Genomic DNA, 18,374 nt, shown 5'->3' on the forward strand with positions numbered 1-18,374 from the left:
GAGATGTACGTCCGATGGCGCGGCCAGGCCGACCAGCGCCCGGCGCACACGTCCGACAGACGCCCGTCGCGCGGCGTCGGTCCCGGCGGCGCGACGCGATCCCCGAGACCCCCCGCGACGCGGACACGAGACCCACCACCTGCCTGAGCCTGCTGACTTTAAAGACAGTTCTACGCTCTACGTGACTCACAGTACGCCCTAGTCATCGTCTATCCCCTAGTCATCAAACTACCTCTAACTAGAACACCAACAACGCTGCATAATCTGGATATGGAAGCTGCGGGGGACGCCAAAAATCTGGCAGCAAGGCCGTGCGGCTTCTTGGCTGTGGCAGCCCCGGGCGACGTTCCTCGGCGGCCCCGGAGCGGCGCAGTCCCATGGTGCCCCGGCGGGCCCTCGCCGCGCTGGCGCTGGCGCTCCAGCACGGGAAAACGAGCGCCGCCTCCTGCGACGACGTCTGCTGGGACGACGCCGACGCCGTCGCCGCCTGGGACTGCGTCGCGTCGCCGGAGCCGATCCAGGTCATGGAGCGGGACGACGAGGACCACTACAGCGTGCGCTACCTCGACACGCAGACGGGCGAGTACGAGCTCGTCTACGAGATGGACTGGTTCGACGGCCACGTCAACGGCGCGGCCATGTACGAGACGCCGGGCGGGTCGTACTACACGTTCGCGTCCATGGCGGGCTTCCTCTGCCGCTTCGACGCGAGCGGCCAGGCCTGCTTCGACACGCCCCTGGAGTACAGCGCCAACGTCGGCACCATCGTCGGCAACTCCTACTACTACTCGAAGAACACCGGCGAGGACGACGACGGCGACTCGTTCGTCTACTTCGTCGAGGACATCAACGACGCGGACCCGACGTTCCACGCCGACCCCATCCTCGCCATCGCCGACGACGTCTTCCAGGAGGCCGTGCTCGACGTCATCCCCCTCGACGAGGCCGCGGCGTCCGACGACGAGTTCTCCGGCGCGCGGGTCTACGTCGACGACGACGACGCCGCGGGCACCTACCTGCTGGGCCTGTCCCAGGACTACAAGGTCCTCGTGATCCATCTCGACGACACCGGCTACCCCGACAAGTACGCCGTCCTCGACACGTCCGTGGACTGGGGCGACGCCGAAGAAGGTGGGGAGACGGCCTTTGGAGCCGCGTTCGCGTACCACAGCGCGGACGGCGGCCGCCGCGCGTACTTCGCGTCCAACGACGGCTACGGGTTGCTGGAGCTGGACCTGCCCGTGACCGTGCCCGATGCGTGCTGGAATTCGGGGTTGGATACGTCGGGCCACAGCGCGTGCGCGTCCGGGTCGTCCGAAACGTTGGAATGGCTCGCGTACTCGCGCGAGGCCTCGAGCAACGACGGCCTCAACTGCCCCGTCTTCTGGTCCGTCTACGCCACCTACGCGCCGACCCTCGCCCCGACGAAGGAGCCGAGCGGCGCGCCCTGCCCGAGCGGCGACGTCTGCTGGGCCGACTTTGGGGTCGACGCGTGGGACTGCGACCTCTACGCGGCGCCGGTGCAAGTCTTGGAGCGCGAGGGCGACGACCACTACACGGCGAACACGCTCGACGTCGACACGGGCGAGTACACGCAGATCTTCTCCCTGGACTGGTTCGACGGCCACGTGAACGCGATCTCGCTCTTCGACGGCGGCGACCATGGCTACTACGCGTTCGGCGAATTCGAGCAGAAGCTCTGCCGCTTCGACGACTCCGAGGCGTTCTGCTTCGAGAAAGATCTTGAGCTCAAAGCGAACGTGGGCACGATCTCGGGGGACAACTACTACTACTCGAAGAATCTCGGCGACGGCGAGGACGTCATCTACGTCGTCATGGGCATCAACGGCGACGCGCCGCGGTTCCACACGGAGACGAACTTCGCCGTGAACGGCGACCTCTGGGAGGGGGCTGTGCTCGACTTCGTCGCCGTCACGGAGGAGGGCGACAACGGCTTGGTCGTCGACGGCGAGTCCTCGGGCACGTACCTCTTCGGTCTGGGCAAGGACTACGAGCTCCTCGTCGTCCACGTGGACCCGGACAGCGGCTACCCGGACAAGTACGCCGTGCTCGACAGCGACGTGGACTGGGGCGACTACGACGGCGACACGGGCACGACGGCCTTTGGGGCCGCGTTCGCGTACGAGCCCACGGACGGCAAGCTCACGGAGATCTACTTCGCGAGCAACGAGGGCTACGGCCTCTTCCAGCTCGTGCTCCCCTTTTCCATCGACGACGCCTGCTGGAACGAGGGCTTCGACTCGTCGACGCACGCCGCCTGCGCCGCGTCGCCGGACGTCGACCTCCGGTGGCGCGCGGAGAGCCGCGACGCGTCGTCGAACGACGGCATGAACTGCCCCGACGGCGACATCTTCGCCACGGACCCGCCGAGCCCGGAGCCGTCCTACGCGCCCACCGTGTCGCCGACGCCCGAGCCGACGCCCGTCCCCACGCCCGCGCCCACGCCCGAGCCGAGCCGGACGCCGACGCCCGCGCCGACGCCGACGCCGACGCCCGAGCCGTCCTACGCGCCGACGAAAACGCCGACGCCCGAGCCCAGCGAGGCGCCCGCGCCGGACCCGACGCCGACGCCGACGCTCGTGCCGTCGCCGGAGCCCACGCGGACGCCCGTGCCCGCGCCGACGTACGCCCCGACGGAGCTCCCGTCGCCGCGGCCGTCGCCGCGGCCGACGCACTCGCCGTCGTTCATGCCCATCGAGCCCTGGGACTGCGACGTCCACAGCAACCCCGTGCAGGTGCTCCAGTGGGGGGACACGGACGAGTACAGCGTCCGCGAGCTCGACCTGTACACGGGCGAATACTCCAAGGTCTTCGACATCGACTACTTCGGGGACCACGTCAACGCCGTCGCGCTCCTCGATCTCTCCTACGCCGGCGACGGGCCCTTCTACGCGTTGGGCTCCTTCCAGGGCTACCTCTGCTACTTCGACGTCGACCGCGCGGAGTGCTTCGCGGACGCGCTCGCCGAGGAGAAGCCGAACGTCGGCGCGATCGTCGAGGACCGCTACTACTACGCCAAGGAGCCGGGCAACAACGGCGAGAAGTCCTTCTACTGGGTCGAGGGCATCGCGGGCTCGAGCCCCGCGTTCCACGACGACGCGCGCTTCGCGGTCTCCGAGGACCTCTTCACGAAATCCGTTTTAGACGTCGCGCCCGTGACGGAGGTCGACGACGACGGCCTCGTCCTCGACGGCGTCACCGCGACCTACCTCGTGGGCCTCGCCTACGACAAGAAGGTGTTCATCGCGCGCGTCGACGACGACGGCTACCCCGGCGCGTACGCGGTCCTGGAGTCGTACGTCGACTGGCGGGGCGGCGACGAGGACGACGGCGACACCGCGTTCGGCGCGGCCTTCACCTACAGCGACCCGAGCGGCGGCCTCCACCTGCTCTTCGCCGCCAACGAGGGCACGGGCGTCTTCGAGCTGTCGCTGCCCGTCGACGTGCCCGACGCGTGCTGGAACGAGGGCGCGGACGTCGCGGACCACGTCTTCTGCGAGGGCGCGACGCTCCTGGAGCTCGTCAAGGTCGGCGAGTCCCAGGAGACGTCGTCCAACGACGGCCTCAACTGCCCCTTCTCCGCGAGCCTCTTCCCGCCGACGGCCGCGCCGACGGCCGCGCCCGCGGGCACGCCCGTCGAGGCGCACGACTGCGACGCGCACGACAACCCCATCCAGGTCATGCGCTTCGACGGCAACGACCAGTACAGCGTCCGGGAGTTGGACGTGATCACGGGCGTCTACGAGGAGCTCTACGAGCTCGACTGGTGGGACGACCACGTCAACGCCGCGGCGCTCTACGAGGCCGCCGACGGCGCCTACTACCCGTTCGCGTCCTTCGGGGGCTACCTCTGCAAGTTCGACGCGGCCCACAAGGTCTGCTTCGACACGGCGCTGGAGCACGCGAAGCCCAACGTCGGCGCCATCATCGAGGACAACTACTACTACGCCAAGGACGTCGGCCGCGACGACAACAAGCACTTCTGGTGGGTCGAGGGCCTCGACGGCGACGACCCCGTCTTCCACACGGACACGCTCTTCTCCGTCTCCGACGAGCTCTACACCGAGGCCGTGCTCGACGTCGCGCCGCTCGTCGAGCAGCCGGGCGAGGTGTCCATCGACGACGGCGTCGACGGCAAGTACCTCGTCGGCGTCGGCGAGCGCTTCGAGGTCCTCGTCGTGCGCCTCGACCCGGCGGGCGCCCCCGAGGCCTACGCGGTCCTCGAGGGCGCCGTCGACTGGCACGTCTGCGACGAGGGAGATGACGAGGACGAGGAGTTCGGCGCCGCCTACACCTACCTGGGCAGCGACGGCGCGAGCCACCTCATCTTCTCGTCGAACCAGGGCGCGGGCATGTTCGAGGTCGAGCTGCCGCTCGTCGTGCCGGACGGGTGCTGGAACACGGGCGACGACGTCGACGACCACGTGGCGTGCTCGTCCGGGACGACGGCGGACGTGAAGTGCCTCGGCCCGTCCGACAAGGCCGAGAGCAACGACGGCTTCAACTGCCCCTTCAACACGAACATCTTCGTCCCCACGTCCGCGCCGACGGTCGGCCCGACGCTCTCGGACGTCAACGCGCACAACTGCGAGCTCTACGAGAACCCGACGCAGGTCATGCGCTACGACGGCGCGGACGAGTACAGCCTCCGCGAGCTCGACGTCGTCACGGGCGTCTACTCCGAGGTCTACACGATCGAGTACTGGGACGACCACGTCAACGCCGCGGCGCTCTACGAGGCCGACGACGGCCGGTTCTTCCCCTACGCGTCCTTCGGGGGCTACCTGTGCAGCTTCGACGCGACGAAGAAGAAGTGCTTCGACACGCCCCTCGCGGAGGAGAAGCCGAACGTCGGCGCGATCCTCGGGTCCAACTACTACTACGCCAAGGACTTCGGGCGCGACGGCAACACCGACTTCTGGTGGGTCGAGGGCATCGACACGCCGTCGCCCGAGTTCCACGAGGGCACGCTCTTCGCCGTGTCCGAGGACCTCTACGCGGAGGCCGTCCTCGACGTCGCGGCGCTCCCCGAGGCGGCGGGCAAGACGTGGATCGACGACGGCGTCGCCGAGGGCCAGTACCTCATCGGCCTCGCGGAGCAGTTCGAGGTCCTCGTCGTGCGCATCAACACGGCGACGGGCTACCCCGAGTCGTACGCGGTCCTCGAGAGCGCCGTCGACTGGCACGTCTGCGACGAGGACGACGAGGACCAGGAGTTCGGCGCGGCGTTCCACTACCTGGACAAGGACGACGACGCCCACATCCTCATCTCGTCGAACCAGGGCAGCGGCATTTTCGAGGTCAAGCTGCCGCTCGTCGTGCCGGACGAGTGCTGGAACACGGGCGACGACGTCGACGACCACGTGGTCTGCACGGCCGGGTCCACGGCGAGCATCCAGTGCCTGGGCCCCTCGGAGGAGACGAGGTCCAACGACGGCCTCAACTGCCCCTACAGCGACAACCTCTTCGTGCCGACGGCCGCGCCGACGCTCGCGCCGACGCTCAGCCCCATCCTGCCCTTCAACTGCACGGCCTACAACACGCCCGTCCAGGTGCTCCAGGTCGACGACGACAGCGACATGTACAGCGTCGCCAGCCTCGACGTGCTCACGGGCGAGTACGAGGTCCTCTGGGACATCGACTGGTTCGACGGCCACGTCAACGCCGTGGGCCTCTACGCGCCCGAGGGCGAGGACGCCTACGCCTGGGGCTCCTTCGGCGGCTACCTCTGCAAGTTCGACCACGTCCGCAAGGAGTGCTTCGACACGCCCCTGGCGGAGGAGAAGCCGAACGTCGGCGCGGTCCTCGGCGACGACTACTACTACTCCAAGGACGTCGGCCGCGACGAGGAGCGGGGCTTCTACTGGGTCGAGAACATCCTGGACGACGAGCCCGTCTTCCACTCGGGCGTCGAGTTCCTCGTCTCCGAGGACCTCTACGAGGAGGCCGTGCTCGACGTCGCGACGGTCAGCGAGACCGACGGCCAGGTCTGGATCGACGACGACCTCGTCGACGGCTCCTACCTCGTCGGCCTCGGCGAGGCCTTCGAGATCTTGGTGGTCAAGATCAACAAGGACTCGGGCTACCCGGAGGCCTACGCGGTCCTCGAGAGCGACGTCGCGTGGAAGGACGGCGAGCTCGACGACGACCAGGAGTTCGGCGCGGCCTTCACGTTCTACGACCCCCAGGGCGACGTCCACGTGCTCTTCTCGTCGAACCAGGGGTCGGGCATGTACGAGCTCGCGCTGCCGATCGCGATCCCCGACGGCTGCTGGAACACGGGCGTCGACACGTCGTCGCACGCCGGCTGCGCGGCCGCGGGCGCGCAGCCCATCAACTACATCGGCCCGTCGGACGAGACGGACAGCAACGACGGCATGAACTGCCCCTACGACCTCGAGATGTTCGTCCCGTCGGCCGCGCCGACGCGCGGCCCGTCGTTCTCGCCCATCGAGCCCTTCGACTGCGCCGCGCACAGCAACCCGCTCCAGGTGCTCCAGGTGGACGACGACAGCGACATGTACAGCGTCGCGGAGCTCGACGTGGCCACGGGCGAGTACGAGGTCCTCTGGGACATCGACTGGTTCGACGGCCACGTCAACGCCGTGGGCATGTACCTCGGCGACCAGGACGCCGACTTCCCCGAGTACTACGCCTGGGGCTCCTTCGGCGGCTACCTCTGCGGCTTCGACCTGACGCGCAAGGAGTGCTTCGACACGCCCCTGGCGGAGGAGAAGCCCAACGTCGGCGCGGTCCTCGGCGACGACTACTACTACTCCAAGGACGTCGGCCGCGGCGAGGAGCGCGGCTTCTACTGGGTCGAGGGCATCCTCGACGACGCGCCGACGTTCCACAACGACGTCCAGTTCGTCGTCTCCGAGGACCTCTACACGGAGGCCGTGCTCGACGTGGGCATCGTGCGCGAGATCAACGGGAACACGTACATCGACGACGGCGTCGACGGCGGCAAGTACCTCATCGGCCTCGCGGAGCAGTTCGAGGTGCTCGTGATCCGCATCAACACGGACACGGGCTACCCCGAGTCCTACGCCGTCCTCGGGACCTACGTCGTCTGGGGCGACGGCGAGGAGACGTCGGAGGACCAGGAGTTCGGCGCCGCGTACACGTTCTTCGACGACGACGAGGACGTTCACGTGCTCTTCTCGTCGAACCAGGGGTCGGGCATGTACGAGCTCGCGCTGCCCTTCGAGATCCCCGACGGCTGCTGGAACACGGGGAGCGACACGTCGTCCCACGTCTTCTGCACGGCCGCGGGCGAGCAGCGCGTCAACTGGGTCGGCCCGTCGGACGAGACGGACAGCAACGACGGCATGAACTGCCCGGACACCATGAACCTCTTCCGGCCCACGTCCTCGCCGACGCTCGCGCCGTCCCAGTCGCCCATCGCCGAGTTCAACTGCGACGAGTACAAGAACCCGATCCAGGTCATGCAGACGGACGACGACGACTACTACACGGTCCGCGAGCTCAACATGGTCACGGGCGAGTACGAGTACCTCTTCGGCCTGGGCTACTTCGACGGCGACCACGTCAACGCGGCGGCGTTGCGCCACAAGTCCTTCACGAAGACCGACGGCTCCACGGGCCACAAGTACTACCTCTGGGCGTCCTTCGACGGGTCGCTCTGCTCCTTCGACCGGGGCCACAAGATCTGCCTGAGCGAGCCCCTCATGGAGGCGAAGCCCAACGTCGGCGTCATCGTGCGCCAGAACTACTACTACGCCAAGGACCCGGGCCGCGACGGCGACAAGCCCATCTACTGGATCGAGGACGTCGACGGCGCCGCGCCCGTCTTCCACGACGACGCGTCGCTGGCCATCGCCGACGACCTCTACACGGAGGCCGTGCTCGACGTCGCCCCGCTCATCGAGACCGCCGACGACGAGGTCTACGTCGACGACGGCAAACTGTCCGGCGCGTACCTCGTCGGCCTCGCGGAGCAGGCCGAGCTCCTGATCGTGCGCCTCGACGCGGCCACGGGCGAGCCCGAGGCCTACGCGGTGCTCCCGGGCGCCATCGAATGGTACGGCGAGCCCCACACGGACGAGGACCAGGAGTTCGGCGCCGCGTTCGCCTATCTGCGCTCCGACGGCGACCCGCGGGTCCTCTTCTCGTCGAACCAGGGCTTCGGCATCTTCGAACTCACCCTGCCCGTCGTCGTCCCGGACGGCTGCTGGAACACGGGCACGGACACGTCGAGCCACGCGGCCTGCGACGAGGCCGACGCGGTCACGCTTTCCTGGATCGCCGACTCGCGCGAGGCGGAGTCGAACGACGGCCTCAACTGCCCCTACAACGAGGAGCTCACGCCGCCGACGCCGCAGCCGACGGAGGCGCCGAGCGAGACGCCGCTCCAGCCCTTCGACTGCGCGTCCCACGGCAACCCGGTCCAGGTGCTCAAGTGGGACAACGAGGACCTCTACTCCGTCCGCGAGCTCGACATGACCACGGGCGAGTACACGCTCGTCTACGACCTCACGTGGTTCACGCGCCACATCAACGCGGCGTCCCTCTACTTCGACGGGACGGACTACTGGGCCGTCGCGTCGTTCGCGTCGAAGCTCTGCTTCTTCGACGGCTACCAGGAGCGCAACGACTGCAAGGGCACGCTCGTCGTCGAGAAGCCGAACGCGGGCGCGGTCATCTTCGACAACTACTACTACGCCAAGGACGTCGGCCGCGACGGCGAGAAGCCCGTCTACTGGGTCGAGGGCATCCGCGACGACGAGCCCGCCTTCCACGAGGACTACAACTTCCTCATGTCCGAGGACCTCTTCGCCGAGGCCATTTTAGACTTCGCGGCGCTCGTCGAGAAGAACGAGAACGTGCTGGGCAGCGGCTACGACGTCGAGGTCGACTTCGTCGTCGACGGCGTCGTCGGCGCGAACTACCTCGTGGGCCTCGGCGAGCAGGGCGAGGTCGTCGTCATCTACGTCGGCGACAGCGGCGAGCCGACGAAGTACGCCGTGCTGCCGTCGACCTTCGACTGGGACGGCCAGGAGTCGACGTCCGAGAACCAGGAGTTCGGCGCCGCGTACACGTACGTCGACTTCGACGCGACGGCCGACGACCCCTACGCGTCCTACTCCGTGAGCCTGCTCTTCTCCTCGAACCAGGGCTACGGCGTGTTCGAGCTCGAGCTGCCCATCACCGTGCCCGACGAGTGCTGGAACGCGGGCGACGACACCAGCTCGCACGTCTTCTGCGACGCCGCGGAAGGCGTCGTGCTGAAGCTCGTCGGCGAGTCCGACGAGACGTCGTCGAACGACGGCATGAACTGCCCCTTCGCCGCCGCCAACGCCTACGTGTCCGCGCCCGCGCCCGCCCCGACGGCCGGCGAGTTCGTCGACGCGCCGGCGCCGACGGCCGGCGCCGATTGCGCCGACAGCGAGTCCTGGTACAAGAAGGGCACGACCTGGAAGGACTGCACCTGGGTCTCCGAATATTCGCCGAACCGCTGCACGGTCGTCGGCGAGGACGACTCGCTCGCGGAGGACGCGTGCCCCGCGGCCTGCGACGCCTGCGACGGCGTCGCGCCGGCGCCGACGGCCGGCGAATTCGTCGACGCGCCGGCGCCGACGGCCGGCTTTGTCGACGCGCCGGCGCCGACGGCGAGCCCCGTCGCCGCGCCCACCGCGGCGACCGTCGACGCCCCGGCGCCCACCGCGGCGACCGTCGATGCCCCAGCACCGACCGCGGCGACCGTCGACGCGCCGGCGCCGACCGCGGCGACCGTCGATGCCCCGGCGCCGACCGCGGCGACCGTCGATGCCCCGGCACCGACTGCGGCGACCGTCGATGCCCCGGCGCCGACTGCGGCGACCGTCGACGCCCCGTCACCGACCGCGGCGACCGTGGACGCGCCGGCGCCGACTGCCGCGACCGTCGACGCGCCGGCCCCGACTGCCGCGACCGTCGATGCCCCGGCGCCCACCGCGGCGACCGTCGACGCGCCGGCGCCGACCGCGGCGACCGTCGATGCCCCAGCACCGACTGCGGCCACCATCGATGCCCCGGCGCCCACCGCGGCGACTGTGGACGCGCCGGCGCCCACCGCGGCGACTGTGGACGCGCCCGCGCCCACCACGGCGACTGTGGACGCGCCGGCGCCGACCGCAGCGACTGTGGACGCGCCCGCCCCCACGGCCGCGACCGTCGATGCGCCGGCGCCGACGGCAAGCCCCGTCGCCGCGCCCACCGCGGCGACCGTGGACGCGCCCGCGCCGACCGCGGCGACCGTGGACGCGCCGGCGCCGACCGCGGCGACCGTGGACGCGCCCGCGCCGACGGACTCGGACGCGAACGTCGCCGCGATCGTCAGCAGCGAGATCACCATGGAGAACGTGACCCAGTCCATGGTCGACGACGCCGCGACGACGTCGGCCGTCATGTCGAGCGCCCTGACGGAGGTGTTGACCATGGTCGACTCCGAGGACGACGTCGGGGACGTGTCGCTGACGCTCGCGCGGCGGCGGCGCCTCGAGGCCGGCTCCGTCGCGCGCGCGACCTTCACCGTGACCATCGACACGCCCGCGGACTACGGCTTCGCGAGCGCCGACGACGCGTTCAACGCGCTCATCGCCGAGCTCGCGGCCGCGGCGGAGGACGGGAGCCTCACGGCGTCCATCGCCACGTACGCCGAGGCCCTTGGCTGGGCGCGGGACCCGACCGTCGGGCCCGAGGGCAACTCCCTCGAGGATCTCCGGGACGCGTCCTCCGTCGAGTCCGCCGAGGCGGAGGCGACCGGCGGCGGCTCGTCGGGCGGCGACGACGAGGCGGCGGACGCGGCGTCGGGCGGCCTGCTCATCATCATCCTCTGCGTCGTCGTCGCGCTGCTCGGCGCCGCGGGCGCCTTCTGGTTCTACAACCGCGAGGGCGCCAAGGAGCAGGCGCGCAAGGAGCGCTTCGACGCCATCAACAACGAGGCGGGCGACGCGGGCGACTACCGCGTCGACGACGACGTCGAGGGCTACGGCGGCGAGTCGCAGGACGACGCCTACGGCGGCTACGGCGGCGACGCCTACGGCGACCGCGCGGCCAAGGAGCACGCGGCCTTCATCCCCGTCGACGACCAGGCCGCCGTGAAGCCGCCGCCGCCGCCGTCGCCGCCGCAGGCCGCGCCCGGCGCGTTCGACGCGCCGCCGCCCGCGCCCTACGCGGCGGCCGCGGACCCCTTCGGGGCGCCCCGCGACCCCTTCGCCGCGCCGGCGGCGCCGTCCGTCGCCGCCGTGCCCGTGGCGGCCCACGACGACATGGCGGACCCGGACGGCGTCGGCTTCAACTTCAACGAGCCGCCGTCGGCGCTCGACGCGGACGACGCCGCGGAGATCGAGGCCATGGGCTTCCAGCTCAACGAGGACCCCGGGCCCGACGGCGTCCGCGCCGCGAGCGCGACGGAGACCATAGACCACCCGCCGCTCTTCGCCGCCCAGGTGTCCCGCCGGCCGTCCCAGCAAATCGGCAAGGACCTCTGAGCACCCCCGCCCCTCCCCCTCCCGCGCCCGAGGCAGGACCGCAACCGCTCCGAGCCCGCGCCACCCGACCCTCCTCCTAAAACCCGCCCCTTCACTCGTGTTATGGGACCTAAAAACCCCGGGCCCTCCTGTCAGAGTCCTGAAGGCTTGGATAGGTTTATGGGAGGCGAGCTCAGTCGAGCGCGGCGTCCGCCTCCGCCGGCGGCGGCGGCGGGCTCGCCTCCGCGGCGTCGGCCTTGGCTTTCAGCGCGTGCAAGTCGGACGCCAGCTTCTCGTCGCCCGGCGCGATGGCCGCGGCCGTCTCGTAGTCGGCGACGGCCGCGCGGAGCTCGCCGAGCGCCGCCAGCGCCGCGCCGCGCCGCGCGAGCGTCCGCAGGACCCAGGCGCGGCGCTTGTCGCTGCCCGCCGGGGGCACGGGCCCGGCGGCGCGCGCGCCGTCGTCCGCGCCCTCGAAGAGGGCCAGCGCCGCGGAGCAGTCCGCGACGGCGCCGGACGCGTCGTCGCGCGCAAGCCGCGCGGCCGCGCGGTTCGCGAGCGCGGAGACGAAGTGCGGCTCGACGTCGAGCGCGGCGCCGTAGGACGCCTCGGCGCTCGCCGCGTCGCCGCGCTGGAGCGCCGCGTCGCCCGCGGCCTTGGCGTCCGACGCGGTCGCCAGCGTCCGCGCGCGCGCCGCGTCGTCGCGGAGCTGCTGCTGGCCGAGCGACGCCGCGTCCGCGAGGGCCGCCGCGTCCCCGAAGTCCGCCGCCGCCGCCGCGTAGGCGCCGAGGCCGCACCGCGCCGCGCCGCGCCGCGCGAGGATCTTCGTCCGGAGCTTCGCGGCGACGTCGCCCTCGAGCGCCTTGGCGCAGTCGGCGACGCAGTCCGCGTGGCGCTCGAGGCGCAGGTAGCAGGCCGCGCGGTTCGCGCGGCAGGCGTGCTGGTCCGGGTCGAGCTCGAGGGCCGCCGAGTAGGCGCTCTCGGCGCTCCGGTAGTCGCGCGACGCGTAGAAGTGGTCCGCGCGGCCCTTGAGCCAGGTGGGGTCGCACTCCTCGATGCCGCGGCCGTCCGTGCCGACGATGGACTTGCCGAAGAGCATCTTGTTCTTGTGGAGGTGCGTGCGGTTCTTCGAGATCCACTCGTTCTCGTCCCGGAGCTTGGACTCGCGCATCGGCGTCGGGAACCTGGGCAGCAAAAGGGTGATTCAACGTCGCTTCAACGTGAGTGTTCCGCGCGCGCGCGTTACGAAAAACACATCCACGCTTCGAGAACGTTCCGAGAGATGATCGCTCGTCCAAAAATCAGCCGAAACGAGTGGAAAACGGCCGAGATCGGAGCCTTTGAAGTTGGGAATTTCGCTCTCTTTTGCTGCCCTGTCGGGAACACGCGCGGCGTGTGGCTCACGTTGACGACGGCCGTGCCGCCGCCGCGGACGGCCGCGGCCGCCTTCTTCCGCGCCTTGCGCGACTTCTTCTTCGGCGCTACGTTCTCCGCGGCCGGGGCGTTCTCGGCGTCGGCGGACGCCGCGGGGACTTTTGGCGGAGGCGCGGGCTCCTCGGCGGCGCCGTCGAGGTCGAAGCCGCCGTCGTCGCCGACCTCCCGCACCTTCTCCTCCTCCTCTTCTTCCTCCTCCTCCTCCTCTTCCAGGAGCTTGGCCTGCTCGGCCTCGGCCTTGAGCTTCGCCTCCTTGACCTTCATCTCTTTAAAGGCCTCGTACATGTCCTCCTCCGCGCGGCTCTTCTCCGTCGCCTTCTTCTCCTCGACGGTGCACCGCTCCGTCTCGTCGAGCTTCATCTGCTTCCGCAGGGCCGTGCGGTCGTCCTCCTGCTTGCGGTCCTTGGCGCGCTCGCCGATCTCCTGCTCGCGCGCGGACCGCCGCGCCTTGGCCTCCGCGCGCCTTTCGAGGAGCTCGCGCTTTTGGAACTGCTTGCGGTCGAGGACGAGGGCGCCCCAGGTCTCGCCGGGCTGCTTCTTCGGGAGGCTCAGCGTGAGGTGGCCGTCCTTGATCTTCGCCACGGCGCCGTCCTCGTCGACCTCGTTGATGAGATCCAGCTCCACGAGGCGCGGCGGGTAGCTCACCTTGGCGTAGACGTCGGCGGCGTAGACGTCGACGCTCTTCGCGCTGCAGCCCCGCAGGTTGATGCGCACGATGACCTTCTCCGCCGTCTCCTTCCATTGGTACTCGCCGGGCGTCGACATCGTCCGCTGCGGACGCGTCCAAACCCGTGAAACAGCGCTTCGAGAGCTGCCCCGGGCTGCCCCGCCGGGGGTCCGATGGCACCTGAAGGTCCTTACGTCTCCGGCGGGTCGTTTCGGGGCTCGCCCGCGTCGTCGCCGCCGCGGGGCCGCGCCGGGCCGAGGCGCGCGCGGAAGCTGCGGTCCTTGAGGGTCCCGTCGGCGGCGACGAAGTTGGCCTTGTTCTCGAAGGACGCGGCCGCGCGGAGCAGCGCGGCGTCGTCGACGTAGACCTCGTCCTCCGCGTCGCCGTCGTGGTCGCCCCGGCGGCGGTCGGCGGCGTCGACGCCGGGCCGCCGCCGCGCGAGCGCGGGGCCGCCGCCGTCGCGCGTCGCGGCGCGCGGCCGCGTGCGCGGCCCACGGCGGCACGGCGTTCCGCCCCTCGCAGAGGTCGCGCCAGAGCGTCCCGTTGAACTCGCGGCTCGCCGCGACCTCGCCCCAGTTGGCGACGCGGGCCGCGCAGGGCACCCACTCCGACGCGTCGTCGACGCCGCCGTGGCCGAGCGTCGCGACGTCGTCGTCGTCGCCGGCGCCGCGGGGCGCCGCGGCGTCGACGTCGAAGCGCGCGCAGCGCCCGAGGCCGATGGCGTTGCGCACGGCCCGGAAGTAGGCCGGCGCGCCGTCGCCGACGAGGTGCTCGTGGGCCACGGTGACGCAGGTCGCGCCGAACTTGCCGCAGGACGCGTCCAGAAAGTGCTGGAGGTGCCGGTTCTGCCGCGCCTGCGCGCGCGCGAAGAGCAGCGCCTTCGCCACGTCGACGGTCACGCGGCTCGCCGGCGCGCCGCTCCGGCTCAGCGCCGTCGGCGCGCCGTCGGGCGCGTGGTAGGACGCGGCCGGGTCCGCGTCGATGGCCGCGAGCGAGATGAAGCGCTCGAGGTGGTTCAGCCGCACGAGGTGCACGACGGCGATCTTCGACTGCGCCGCGTACTTGAGGAAGCCCTTGAGGGTGACGTTGCGCAGCATGCCGCTCTCGGCGACGGGCGCGCCGGGCCCGTGGAGCGGCAGCTGCGCGTACATGAGCTTAAAGCCCACGGCCCGCACGGGGCTGAACGACCGCAGCGACGCCGCGAGGTTCGGCTCGCCGACGGCCGCCGCGAGCTCGCCGCGCCAGCCGCGGCCGGCGCCGAGCTCGTCGAACGTGCCGCGCACGTAGCGGACGTAGTCGACGAAGCGCAGCGGCGCCTCGGCCGCGCGGCCCAATATCCGCGGCGCGGCCTCGGCCAACGTCTCCGGGTGCAGCACCTCGCCGGCGGTGACGACGCCGGGGCACTGCGCGAAGAGCCGACTGTACTTGACGAACCACGTCGAGCCGGACCGCGGCTGCGTGATGACGACGAAGCGCGCCGCCGTCTCCGGCACGTCGATGGGTGCGATGTGCGCCGCATGTTTGTGCGTGCGTGCGCCGAGCAGCGCGGCGGCGACGAGCAGGAGGCGGCGCATGTCAGCGGCCGAAGAGGCGGCGCATGCAAAAGCGGCGACGCGCTCGCTTTGTCAGCTCATGCTGCCGCAATTTTTTTATGAAGCTTTACCGCGGCAGAACTTGAAGTGAGTTTGCCGTTTAAAAACGACTCATCAGCGCTCAAACTCGCTGAGAGCGCGCAATTGCAATCCAATCAGTATGGTCCTCCGCGCCACCATCGGTGGCCTCGTCGTCGCTGCTGCGGCAGCGACAATCAACGACACGACCACCGCAGCAGCGACCATCAATGACACGACCACGCACACCTTCCTGAGCATCGGCGATTGGGGCGGGGCGTCCATAGACGAGCACGCGCAGGCGACGCACGCCGTGGCCGCCGCTCTGGAGAAGGTCGCGGCCGCGACGAGTCCGCAGCTCGTCGTCAACACGGGCGACAACTTCTACTGGTGCGGCCTCGTCGACGCACAGGACAAGCAGGTCCAGACCGACTGGGTCGACACCTATTCGACGCCCGCGCTGAAACGCCTGCCCTGGTACAACAGCCTCGGCAACCACGAGTACGGCTACAACGTGTCGGCGCAGATCGCGCTCGCCGACGCGTACCCGACGTGGATCTTGCCGGCCCGCTACTACGCGGAGCGCGTCGAGATCGGGAGCACGGGCAGCCACATGTCTCTGATCGTGCTCGACACGACGCCCTGCACCGCGGCCTACCGCGGCGACGACCCCAAGGAGTGGGACCCGTGCTCCACGGAGTTCCCGACGTGCTCCTTGAACGACGGCAACGACGACTTCGAAGGGAAAGTGCGAACTTTCACGCGAACGTCGCGACGCAGGACTGCCAGGCGCAGTTCGCCTGGTTCCAAAAGGCGCTCGCGGCCGTCCCCGCGGACGACTGGCTCGTCGTCGTCGGCCACTCGCCCGCGGACGACGTCGACGTCGTGGATATCGTCGGCGCGATGCAGACCCACGGCTTCGACCTCTACCTCAACGGCCACGTGCACACGCTCACGCAGTACACCGTCGACGGCGCCGGCGCCTACGTTACCACGGGCGCCGGCTCCATGGTCGCGACGCACGACCAGGACCAGGGCTCCGTGCCGGAGAAGCGGAACGGCGGCGATCCCATCGCGGACGGCGGCCGCCATTCCTACAAGACCGTCTGGAACTCCAAGGTCGCGGGCTTCACGCTCCACACGTTCTCCGCGGACCTGAAGGAGCTCACGACCGACTTCTACGACTACACTGGCGCGGTCATCCACTCGTTCACCGTCACGAAGCGCGGCGCCTAGAACGTCCGGCGCGCCCCTTGTTACCCCTGTTCTGCTGCTTCTCGTTGATGATGCGCCCGAAGTTGTTACCCCCGTCCTACTGCTTCTCGTTGATGATGTCGAGGAGGGCCGCGAGCATGTGGAGGCGCGGCGCGTCGACGCCGAGCTTCGTCGCGCGGCGGAGCGGCTCCTTGAAGATGGCCTCGACCTCCATGCGGTTTCCCGAGAGGAAGTCGCAGGTCGTCGAGGGGACGTAGTCCTGCTCGGCCATCTTGTCCGTGATGGCGCAGAGCGCGTCGACCGTCGCCTCCTCGTCGAGGCGCGGCTCCGCGCCCGCGTGCGCCAGATCCGCGTTCGCGGCCCGGATGACCTCGCGCATGAGGCCGATCGCCGCGGCCTTGCCGCCGTCGCTCCGCCAGAGCGTCCCGACGTTCGAGTTCGAGCACACCGTCGCGCCGTTGAAGGGGATGTTCCAGGCGAGCTTGGACCACTGGGCGAGGCGCAGGCACGGCTGGGGCGCGTACACAATCGCGCCCGGCGGCGGGGCGCCGCCGGCCGCGGGGCTCCAGAGCCGCTCCGCGGCGGCGATCTCCGCCGGGTCGTCGACGAAGGAGCCGCCCCGCAGCTCCGTGGCCATGCCCTCGTGGAGCACGGCGTCCGGCGCCGGCCGGCCGAAGCCGCCGTAGACGAGGCCGCCGTGGATTTTCGACGCGCCGAACGCGTCCGCCGCGAGCTCCTCGGCGCCGAGGCCGTTCATGAGCAGCTGGACGCGCGTGCCGTCGCCGACGGCGGGGCCGACGAGCCTCGCCATCTGGCCCGCGCCGTCGCCGTCGAGCGCCGTCGACTTGAGGCCCACGAGCACCCAGTCGAGCGCCTCGCCCGCCGCCGCGAGCTCGCCGGGCGACGACGCGTAGGTCGGCGCGTCGAGCTCGAAGTCGCCCTGCCAGGAGTTGACCGTGAGCGCCTTCGGCGGCGCCTCGCCGGGGTTCAGCAGGAACCGCACGTCGTGGCCCAGCTCCGCGAGGCGCACGCCGAAATAGGTGCCGACGGCGCCGGCGCCGACGATGCCCACCTTGAGCTGCATGGCCTCGCCGCTGAGCCTCCGCGCCGAGACGCGCGACAGCAGCTGCCGGGACAGGCGCGACGCCAACATGCAGCTCTGGCAGGCAGTGGTTGCTGCCAACGCTGTCGGTGATGTGCCGAGCCGCGGCTTCGTTTGCCGGAGGGGTTCAACGACGCCTCCTTGAACACCCTTCTTGAACGAGAGAAGCACAGCCCCTCATCATCCGCGATATGAAGCTCGTGATCCGCGACGACGTGCACTCGCTGGCGGGCTACGCGGCGTCGCAGGTCGCGGCGGCGATCAACGCGGCGAAGAAGGCGGGCAGGCCCTGCGTGCTGGGGCTGCCCGTGGGCAACACGATGCTCCAGACCTACGCGACGCTCGCGACGATGCACAAGCGCGGCGAGGTCGACTTCGCCCACGTCGTCGGCTTCGTGCTCGACGAGTACTGCGGCGTCGACGTCGCCGACGCGCGGAGCCACCACCACTACATCTACGCCAACTTCGCCTCGCAAGTGAACATCAAGCGCGAGAACCTCCACGTCCTCGACGGCGGCGTGGACCGCGAGGCCTGGGCCGACGAGTGCGCGGCCTACGAGGCGAAGATCGCCGCGGCGGGCGGCTTCGACCTCGTCTTCTGCTCCACGGGCGGCGACGGCCACGTCGCGCGCAACGAGCCCGGGTCCTCGCTCAAGTCGCGGACGCGGCCCAAAACTTTAGCCCACGACACGAAGTCGCAGCTCGCGGAGCGCTGGCAGTGCCCCGTCGGGGACGTGCCGTCCGTGGCGCTCACCGTGGGCGTCGGCACGATCATGGGCGCGCGCCGCGTGCTCGTGCTCTTCGCGTCCGTGCACCGCGCGTACGCGCTCGAGCGGTGCCTCGAGCACGGCATC

At 70.3% G+C, this 18,374-nt stretch overlaps 4 protein-coding genes across 4 annotated transcripts; 2 read left to right on the forward strand and 2 right to left on the reverse strand.

Annotated features, from left to right (window-relative positions):
- Positions 1-377: 377 nt before the first annotated feature.
- On the forward strand, positions 378-11,516 carry AURANDRAFT_65843 (hypothetical protein; the record flags this gene model as incomplete). The annotated part of the gene is made up of 1 exon (XM_009040844.1): positions 378-11,516. One exon carries the CDS (start codon positions 378-380, stop codon positions 11,514-11,516), a length of 11,139 nt encoding a protein of 3,712 aa, XP_009039092.1.
- A 172-nt stretch (positions 11,517-11,688) lies between these two features.
- On the reverse strand, positions 11,689-15,167 carry AURANDRAFT_65844 (hypothetical protein; the record flags this gene model as incomplete). The annotated part of the gene is made up of 3 exons (XM_009040923.1): positions 11,689-12,676; positions 12,877-13,697; positions 14,097-15,167. The coding sequence occupies 3 exons, from the start codon at positions 15,165-15,167 to the stop codon at positions 11,689-11,691; spliced, it is 2,880 nt and encodes a 959-aa protein (XP_009039171.1).
- A 1,348-nt stretch (positions 15,168-16,515) lies between these two features.
- Positions 16,516-17,571, reverse strand: AURANDRAFT_65845 (hypothetical protein; the record flags this gene model as incomplete). The annotated part of the gene is made up of 1 exon (XM_009040922.1): positions 16,516-17,571. The coding sequence occupies one exon, from the start codon at positions 17,569-17,571 to the stop codon at positions 16,516-16,518; it is 1,056 nt and encodes a 351-aa protein (XP_009039170.1).
- A 140-nt stretch (positions 17,572-17,711) lies between these two features.
- AURANDRAFT_29572 (hypothetical protein) lies at positions 17,712-18,374 on the forward strand (the record flags this gene model as incomplete). Its single annotated transcript, XM_009040845.1, has 1 exon — positions 17,712-18,374. A coding segment is annotated over one exon (663 nt), but the record flags the coding sequence as incomplete, so codon positions are not given.

Source organism: Aureococcus anophagefferens (genome assembly GCF_000186865.1).
Source record: "Aureococcus anophagefferens unplaced genomic scaffold AURANscaffold_17, whole genome shotgun sequence".
NCBI classification, from domain to species: Eukaryota; class Pelagophyceae; order Pelagomonadales; family Pelagomonadaceae; genus Aureococcus; species Aureococcus anophagefferens.